At 49.9% G+C, this 9,356-nt stretch overlaps 2 protein-coding genes across 3 annotated transcripts in view; one reads left to right on the forward strand and one right to left on the reverse strand.

Annotated features, from left to right (window-relative positions):
• spg11 (SPG11 vesicle trafficking associated, spatacsin) overlaps positions 1-5,957 on the reverse strand; it is a 19,955-nt gene extending 13,998 nt beyond the window's left edge. Inside the window, 13 exon segments of the mRNA XM_005745099.2 lie at positions 394-521; positions 636-707; positions 1,033-1,209; positions 1,316-1,491; positions 1,578-1,733; positions 2,049-2,181; positions 2,387-2,532; positions 2,836-3,233; positions 3,366-3,503; positions 3,835-4,045; positions 4,595-4,822; positions 4,897-5,084; positions 5,572-5,957. Of these exon segments, the coding sequence (XP_005745156.1) occupies positions 394-521; positions 636-707; positions 1,033-1,209; positions 1,316-1,491; positions 1,578-1,733; positions 2,049-2,181; positions 2,387-2,532; positions 2,836-3,233; positions 3,366-3,503; positions 3,835-4,045; positions 4,595-4,822; positions 4,897-5,084; positions 5,572-5,786 (2,366 nt within the window). The 5' untranslated portion in view covers positions 5,787-5,957.
• A 103-nt stretch (positions 5,958-6,060) lies between these two features.
• The window catches only part of ciao2a (cytosolic iron-sulfur assembly component 2A), an 8,334-nt gene continuing 5,038 nt past the window's right edge, over positions 6,061-9,356 (forward strand). The window contains exons 1-2 of one of the 2 annotated variants that reach the window (XM_005745097.2): positions 6,061-6,364; positions 7,821-7,985. In XM_005745097.2, the coding sequence (XP_005745154.1) occupies positions 6,241-6,364; positions 7,821-7,985 (289 nt within the window). In that variant the 5' untranslated portion in view covers positions 6,061-6,240. The remainder of the gene's footprint in view (positions 6,365-7,820; positions 7,986-9,356) is intronic. The other variant, XM_005745098.2, reaches the window with a different exon arrangement.

A 9,356-nucleotide genomic window follows, 5' to 3' on the forward strand; every position in this document is an offset into this window, starting at 1 on the left:
CTTAAAGCTGTAAGCTAATGATAGTTATATAAGAGCAGATGCTGCTGGTGCAATAAGCTGTAGCTGTACGTCCAATGGATGATGATCTGATTAGTCGACTAATCGCAAAAATAATCGGTGACTAGTCGACTATCAAAATAATCGTTTGTGGCAGCCCTACCTATGACCCTGAAAAAGCTCAGGATTTAGCTGTAAGCTGTAACATCTGTGCAGCATACTAACTACTAGGTCGGCTTCCAGAAGCTGACCAATCAGAAAGAAGCAGGTTTTTGGGTGGGCGGTGCATAAAGAGACAGGCGCTAACACGTCCACAACACAGACGTCTGCAGTGTGACAGAGAGCCACTCTGATTGGTGGAACTCTGTGCTGTGGATTCAGCAAGCAGCTGTTTACCCTTGATGCGAGGTACTTCCTGTGCAGCGGACAGCCGGCCGCGACCCCAGCTTCTCCATCTCCCCGATGAACTCGACACTCTCCTTCTCTTCCTCTGGGAAGTAACTCCGACTGGACAGCTCATCCACCTGTGCAACAAGTAGGAACAGTTTAGAGGTCGGACGGGGACGAACGTAAACATTCACAGAAACAAACGGAGAGCATGCTTCAAAGTAAAATATCGGGAAACACGCCACACTCACCATCAGCTCCCTCAGCTCCTTGTCATCCGTGTGGAGGCAGATAAGGTGGAGCTGCTGCTTCACACTGAAACCCTGCAAACCCAAACACAGACCGCTCAGCCTCGACGCAAAAAGGATCGACGAATCGGCTCGCAGAGCCGGGGTCCAGGCCCCGCTCCGTTTGAGACTGTGGACTCAGAGTCTCTGTGACATCATACAGATCCCAGAGCAGATAAACTGGCCCACAGGCTTTACTCCTACACCCGCGGCCACATTATTAGAAACGTTGGTCGTGTTTGCTCGAACAGGAGATAAAAAACAATCGGTACTTTTGTCTTTACTTCTCTGCTATGAGGCTCATCTTTGCTCTTTTCCTGATAACCTGTAGTTGAACGTGTGTGATGTCAGCTGCTCTCACCATGTTGGCGAGGAGCGTGTTGGCGGTCTGCAGGTCTCGGCGCCGCAGGCAGGAGGAAACTTGCCGCAGACCCTCCCTCCTCAGAGCCGGCAGGCGATGTTCGGGCCGGTTCTGCCTCCGCAGGACTGCCTGAGCTCTGGGGATCTGATTGGTCAGGATGGACTGATGGACCACTTCCTGCAGCATGAACACAGAACAACACTTTTCAGATTTTCACACATTTTTTAGCATCACAGGAAGGTTACTGCGGTTATGGGACCAAAGAAAAACGTCTAAATCTGACCTCTGCTGAGAGCTGCTCCCACTCGTCCCGCTGAGCCTCCTCCTCGGCCGGAGCCGCAGCTCTGGTAGCCGACACATCGGGCCCTGCAGCCCAGGGGAATCTCTTCATGTAGCTCCTCAGCTCGGCGACGTACCGATCCAGAACGTTCATGCAGCTCTGCACGCCCGAGTCCTCGTCTGCAGACGCAGCAGAGCAGCGTCAACTCGGACACCTGTATTAATGCTCTGTGTGTGTGTGTGTGTGTGTGTGCTTGTTCTCTTACGGTGTGTGTTGGACAGCACGGAGCGGATCTGCGTGTTCACGAAGCTCAGGGTGATGTTGAGCAGCTGCTCAGAGAACTGTCGGCTCTGGGCTTCACTGTTCGAGTCTCTGACGGCCGAACACAGCAGGTCTAAGGCGGGACACAGCTCCTGCACTCCTGCAGGGGCGACGGCTCGTTACACACGATATCACAAAAAAATAAGAAATCAGGAAGGGGACAGATATTTGTATCACAGCAGTTTACCTCTAAAATTATGTGTTTTCTGATGTTACAGACTTGTTGTTAAACTGAACGATGCTTTGTGCTGTTGCTTCGTGTAATAAGCACCAACAAACTCTTTCCTGAACTCGTTTCAGGGAAAGTTGTTTTGGAAGATTTGCATTCAACGGCATCCACGTGCATCTGCGAGCAGTTTGCACGCTTCTCTGCCTGTGATCTAAAACGTGTGCTTGTAACGTGGCGTGCACGTACTGTCTGTGAGGCTCAGCGTGGAGGCGGCGGGCTGATCAGCAGAGCTGAACGCTGCCGCCGGAGGGCTCAGGACGTTTTCTTTGCTCTTCAGGTAGAAATCGACCGTGTCCAGCTGACGGTTCTTCAGTCCAGTCTGTGCAACAACAAAGAAGACAAACTGTTTGATGCAAATGTCATAAACAGTGGAAACAAAGTAGAATTTGTTTTTACTTTTCTTAATGAATAGATAACAGAGTTTTTTGTTTCAGGATTTTCTCTCTCACAGAACCATCAAAGATCTCAAAAATGTTTTTCTGTGATCAGAACGAGGTTTGATTAAATATACAGCTGTTTGCTACCTGCAGGGCGTGGATGGGGATGGAGCAGCGCCCCCAGCTGTTCAGGTGGCAGACTGCGTCCACTGTCGCCGCGCTGCCGAACAACATCAACCGGCTGAGCAAGTCCTGCTGCGATACGGAGAACAGGACCTGGAACACACCGGCCTCTGACACACACACACACACACACACACACACACACACACACACACACACACACACAGGATGTGAGGTTACTGGAGGCGGGGCTTGCTGATTTGATGCGGTCCCTGCTGTCTTTCCTTTCTTTCACAGAAACACGAGCTGTCAGGTGATCGCGCCGCTTCGACACAAACTGCAAGTTTTTGAAAATTACTTGGACAAAAAACTAAGTTGGATTCATTTGTGCAGAGTAACCGTGTGAACCTTTGGCGCCCTGTCGGGCTGCTGAGGCCATCACAGCAACAGTGACCTGGAGCGCGGCGACTTACTCTTCAGCAGCAGCCGATGCTGCCGCTCTCCACAGCGCTGGACCGGCGCTGCCTCGCCCGCCGCCTGGTGGTATCTCACGTTCCCGTACTTCATATCCCACAATGCAACGGTGGTCTGTTGGTTTCCCGGGCGGACGAAGGTCAGCAGAGCGGAGAACTCAGAGACGGTGAGTTGAGATGAAGCGGCCGATTCGGGGACGGCGAAAGCGACGGTCATCCCCCCCGGAGGCACTCTGCTGTGGGACGAGGATGGAGCCAGGTGGGAGTCCAGGTGGGGGAGGGAGGAGAACCAGGAGGAGGTCCTGGGAGGCTGAGATGAAGAGAAGCAGGAGGAGGAGGAAGGAGCAGTGGCCTGTTTTGCTCTGCTGTACATGGAGTTGAGACGAGCCTCCCAGGAGCTGGAGTTGAGGTCAGAGGTGAAAGGTCAGAGGTGGACCCTTCTCTCTTCTTAAAATAAATAACTATTTTAACAAACAAAAATCAAGAAAGTTTCGGTCACAGCTCATAAATCCAGACGCTGCGCAGCTTACCGGTCGGTGCTGAAGGTCGCTCCCAGGGCCGAGACGCTGAAGCTGGAGCTCGACAGGCTGTCCTGGTCTCTGGGGTGCTGCGGCTGAAGAGGGGGGCGTGACCGAGGGGCGGCGCACAGCAGGTGGTCCGGAAACATCCTGAAAGACAGATCATGACTCTGAAGTTTGCTCTGTGCCGTCTCTGCAGTGCAGAGCGGGATTAGCTCGCAGACGAGTCGGCGCCATTAGATTTTCCCTGTTTGATGCAGTTAATCGGTTTAATATTTCTCCAGCTGAGCCTGAACCTCACGCACAGGATCAGAGCGCCGCAGACGAATCCACCCCGCCCTCGCCGTTTCTGCTTCTGTCACCATTCTGAGAATCTTTTCAGCACTTTATGTGACGCTTTTCACCTGAATCACCACAAACAGACTCTAACACAGACACTGCTCATCGACATGCCTTCTACGTCATTGCACTGACTTTATACCTGAAGTAGTGGTTGAGGTCGACGGCGATGGCGGCGTGGGACTGAGTGACGGCCACGGCTGTGCTCAGATCAGCAGACACCTGGAGGAGGCAGAAGGAGGGAGAGGAGGAGAAGGGGAAAGAGGTGAGCTCGTCCTCTGCCGGGCTGGAGCTCAGGTAGGCGGGCAGGCTAACGCTGGCCAGCAGAGTGCCATCAGAGACGCTGCACACAGCTGGAGGGGGTGGAGTTAAAGAAAAGGATGTATGGACAAAAACGAGGCGCTTTATTTCATGCATTCATGAAAGTTACACTGCAAACAATTTGAGAGGAATGTATTTAAATGCTTCATAAAAAGGAGAACTCCATCATCGATACACATCCCTCTTTCCTGTCTCTTAACTAAAGGGACGCTCTCTTGGACGTAGAGGACGGAGAGTGGATGATGAAGATGGAGCTGCCAGGCAGGAGGAAAACAGGAAGGCCTCAGAAGAGGTTCGTGGATGCAGCAAAGGAGGACGTGGTACTGGGATGGACCATAACAGCAGCAGCTGCAGGAAGAAATCACCCAGCGATGTCTGTTTTCATGAATGATGTTATTGTTGGGGGATCATCTGCAGGACTTCCACCGCCCGTCAGTGCACATTTGCCCTGATCTCGTGCTATGATGCACTTACTGGTGTTGTGACCTTCTGCACACTGTTACTCGTGCTGACCTGTTTAGGACGGTGTGAGAGTCATGAGCCATGTTCTCAGTGTGTAGCAGTGAGACCGTGAAGGATACATATGAGTCCAGTGGAGCTGAGGGCAAACAGGGTTTCCATGGAGACGCAGTGATGGACAGCAGAGCACGAGACGCTGTCGGCCAGCTGGACTCTGCAGCAGGATAACGTCTGAGGCTCCTCCTCCTCCTGCTGCCACTGTAGCTGCAGCAGCCAATCAGAGTTCAGCAGAGCGCAGCAGCGGGCAGTCACAAAGGACAACACCTGCACCGCCTGCAGCTCGCTCACACCTGGGAGCAAACACTCGGTCAGCTAATGCGACACGTTAATAGCCGCGGGTGGTCTAGACGGTTTTGGTACTCACTGGGGTCCTGGTCTCTGATGGTCTGCAGCAGGCGGTCTGCAGGATACTCGCACACACAGAGCGCAGAGGTGAAGGCCGACCGCTCAGCCCTGACCTCCAGCAGCTTCAGGTCACCCTGAGATCCCACAGCCAGCAGCCTGAAGCCGCCGACTCCCCGAGAGTGGACGGACACCTCCTCCCACGAAAAACTGTGAGCAGAAAGAAACTTTTAGAAAATCTGCTTGTTTACCTGCAGTCCTGGGCAGCCCTCACTAACCGACACAGCACAGGGAGGACGTCTGCTGACCTCCAGCTGCAGTATCAGCTGTCTTTGGAGGCCTTTTACTGGCTTTTTGTCTCCGTTTGTGCAGCTGCACTCCACAGAGAGCCACGCACTGCAGTGCTTCAGCATACAAACACATGTTGGTGTTTTAGTAATACATGCATTTATTTCAGCCCATTTTCTTATTGTGTGTGTGTCACATTACCCAAATCATGTAGATATTTTAGCAAACATCAAATAGTCAGAAATCACAGTTAAATGTTAGCTGGACAGTGCCAGGAGGAGCTCTGTTTGATGGCTTCTAGTTTAAACAGAGGATGTCTCAGATCCAACGCATTTTCATGTTAAACCAGTTACTCGGAGATTATTCAGCGTTATCACAGTCACTATCTGTGCGGTTCCTGCTGACTCACTCTCGGTAGCTGCCCTCCACTGCAGCCGGAGAAGCCTCTCTGTCCGCCGGGTCCCACACCACCAGCGGCCCCCGGACCCCCAGACATCCGAGCAGGGAGCCTCCAGGAGCAAGCTCGGCTTTCCGTACGTCCGCTACATCACCACAGTGCTGATTTTCCGGGATCACAGCTACCTCCGTGGATCCAGCCTGCAGCCGCTGATCCGCTTCCAACATCTTCGCGAGGTGAACCGGGACCGGAGAAACCGGATTAAAGGTCTAACTGTGAGCTAAGAAGACATTTTAGTTTCAAAAGAAGAATAAATCTGCTGTCGAAGCTCTTTCGATACTTCCTTTTCTCATGTAAACAGCTGCTCTGTTTCAGTTGTCACGTGTGCTGCCTCTACTGTCAGCTGACCTCCGCGGAAACTCATGCGCAATAACGTCATCGTGGATCGATTGCTTTTCCCTGGACCCAGCTCTAGAAAGCGACACGCTAATTGGCTGAGACTAACACCGCCGATCTGTATACAGTTTAGCAGTTAGCGCTCATGCTAACTGTAGCTGCTTGGTTCCATGGTCGCAGATAGAGATCTGCTGAAGGCGCGCTGCTGTACGCTAACGGCTGTCTCTTAGCTTTCCTGCCAAAGTCACCGCGAAAGGTCCCGTTTATTATGGCGTTTTCTAAAACATGGAAGCAGTGTTGAGCCTCGTGTCGTTAACTGTCACGAAGGTTTTACAGTTCTCCGGACTGACGGACAACTGGAATGCCCCGAGGGCCAAAAAGATGGAGGAGAAAGCGTTAGAAGTGTACGGTACGTTCAGCCGGTAATGGAGGCTAATGGAGGCTCTGGTCTCATAAACAAGGCTCTACTGCACTGTCAGCTAACCTGTCTACGTACTGTAAGTCTGTAAACCCACGGCCAGGATACTGACAATAAATACCAACGACTGTAAATAACGTTAAACACATGCAGTCAGTGATGACTACCGCCACACTGTAAGAAAAACTATCTGAGTAAGACTTTTGTCAGTTTTGCTCGCAGATGATTAAATCACGCGCCGAAGTGTCGACCGTGTAATGAGCTTTAGCAGGTGTTATAGATTAGTAGTAAAAACCTAAACTGTTGAAGATTAAGTTAAATGTGAGATTATTGAACTGGAGTTTGGTGCGACGAAAGAAAAGATTTGTCTGGTTAAACATGTGGAAAAGGTTAGAGAATTAAAACTTACGCTCAACATTTGACCTATTTGTAACTGTCCTCAGTAAAACTACACGAGGTTTCCATCCACTCGTCACAGGCTTGAACCTCACAGTCATTTTGGGCTTTTAATGATTTCTTGGAACGGTTCTTCTTCCAGGATGGACAGTTTTAAAAAACTTAAACAGGATCTGGGTGCTCAAGTCTGAATTGATTTTGATGTTTACGTGCACATGCTGAAAGCTTGTGATAAATGATGTTGGAGGTTCTACAATGTCTTTAAACTTGGCCGAGGCCTGTTAGCTTCTCATTAGTGATCATGGTTAATTACGACTGACAGATTCTCTCTGCAGCATAAAAACGATTTGTTTGACAGCATTCACTGGATTGACCAATACTGGGAACAATGGGAAAGTCCAGCCATCTCAGTGAAGATCTGAAAAGCAGAAGTTGGGAAAGTCTCTCTGAGCCGTTTCTGAGCAAGGATCCAAGATCACACAAGTTACTCAGATCTGTCCCCACTGAGGTCTGGGAGACACCCAGACTGTCCCCCTCAGCTCAAATGAGCAGCTAGCCGAGTGAAACGGGGACACAGTCAGGAGTTCCAACAGGACAACGATCCCAAACACACAGCAGAACTGGCTTTGGATAAAGCAGGCTAACACTGGGCTTAGCATTGAGCGTTTCAAACCCCTGAAAATTTGTGGACCAGTTTAAATGAACTCGACTGATTCAGCAAAGGAGAGCAGTCAAATATCAGCCAGACGTGCCAGAAGCTGGTTGATGGATACAAAAGCATGTGGTTGGGGTGCATCTTGCTAAGAGGCATTTAACCTGACATTTGTGGGGGTGTATGTATATATCTGAGCCTGACAGCCTTGAGACTCACTTCCTTCACAGTCACCTTCCTACAGGTCTGCTCTGCAGCAGGAAAAACTCAGAATTTCTTGGACTCTTCGTATCGTTCTCAGTTTGTTTCAGCGGATCCTCAAACACGAGGCTTTGCCTGTTTTCTCACTTTAATCTCGCCGTCATGTGACTCACGTTTTCTTTTTCTGCCCTCCATCAGATGTGATCAAATCGATCCGTGACCCAGAGAAGCCCAACACCCTGGAGGAGCTGGAGGTGGTGACGGAGAAGTGCGTGGAGGTGCAGGAGCTCGGAGAAGACGAGTACCTCATCATCATCAGGTTCTCCCCCACCGTCCCCCACTGCTCCCTGGCTACGCTGATCGGTGAGTCCATGATTGAACCAGTCTGAGTTATTTCAGCTCCTGTTAGGAGGACAACTCAAAATATTCCAGATAATCTATTTCTGAGGTTTATGGAAAATCTTTGCAGGAGACGCTTACAGGAGGAACCGCATTTGAAAAACGAATCTTAGCTTCAACAAAAAGAAACCAGAGTGAAAGATCAACATGAGCCTAAAGACAAGACTGAACACTCAAAAATGAAATCGAGCTAAAAACAATCAGGAACTAAAAAGTTCAAACAACCACCAGTCACACAAGAGTCTGTGATCCACCCCAGAAGCTGTTAGTTGGGATGCTGTGTGCAGCGTAAGTAACACTGCACACCTCATAAACTCCTGTTTTATCTCCTGGAGCACAGAGACATGTGTCCAGTGTTTAAACTGAGAAAATGAACCACTATGATAAAACAATGAGCTCATTTTGAATCTGATGGCAGGAACGTGTTTCTCACTGCGTCCGCTCGTCTTTTACATCAGCGCATAAATGTCTGAGCCAAAGAGAGCAGCTGCTCGACGTAGTTTGGTGCAGATTGTGAACCTCTGCTCGTCTTTCCTTCTCACACTCTTTTTATTCCCAGACATGTTACTGACCTGCTGCCAGTGACCCGATTACCTCGGCCGAGGTGACCCGCTCTGTGTTTGGTGTCATTCTGTCTGTGGACGCGTAGCTGGATACACTGTGTCAGGGCTTCAGGTAGAGCAGGGTCAGGTTAGTTTCCATGATTCTTACAGGTGTGTTGTCAGCATATAGAAAGTACTGTCTACAGATTTCAAAGTATGTAAGTGTCGTCAGGTTAGTCAGAAATATACTGCAGTATAATATTATATAATACTTAGTCCTGCATACAGTTTGTGTAATCAGAGTAAACCTCTGTCACACTGCCCGTATCTGCAAACTTGTTAAAGTAGATTTAATAAGAGCAAAGAAAACAAATGAACATGTAGAAAACAGCCTCGTGCTCAGAGAGCGAGCTGCCCGCTGCTTCTCCTTCTTACAAAATGTTCCTCTCTTCCATGGACAACAGTAAAAGTCTCCGTTTAAACATTTGATGTCTTTTCTCTCTTCTGTTGGGAATAAAACATGAATATTTATGAGAGCTGCACATCGCTGAATTCTTGTGCAACGGGGTCGTAACCACCTGATTTATTTTAATTAGAAGTTTGTTTCCCTTTTAATCACAGTCCAGTCTCTCCATCACCTCTGTAAGGCCGCCATGCTGGCAGCCACAGAGCTCGTACTTATTATTCTGGACGTCCTCACAGCGTCCAGAGTCCGCCCGAGGACGCTCTTAATGTGATGAGCAGCAGGAAATAACCAGCGCCTCGCTTTTAGCTCAAAGCGATCTCTGGAAGG

The sequence above is a fragment of the Pundamilia nyererei genome, unplaced genomic scaffold, assembly GCF_000239375.1.
Source record: "Pundamilia nyererei isolate P.nyererei 1_Seehausen unplaced genomic scaffold, PunNye1.0 scaffold00154, whole genome shotgun sequence".
In the NCBI taxonomy this organism is placed as follows: Eukaryota; Metazoa; Chordata; class Actinopteri; order Cichliformes; family Cichlidae; genus Pundamilia; species Pundamilia nyererei.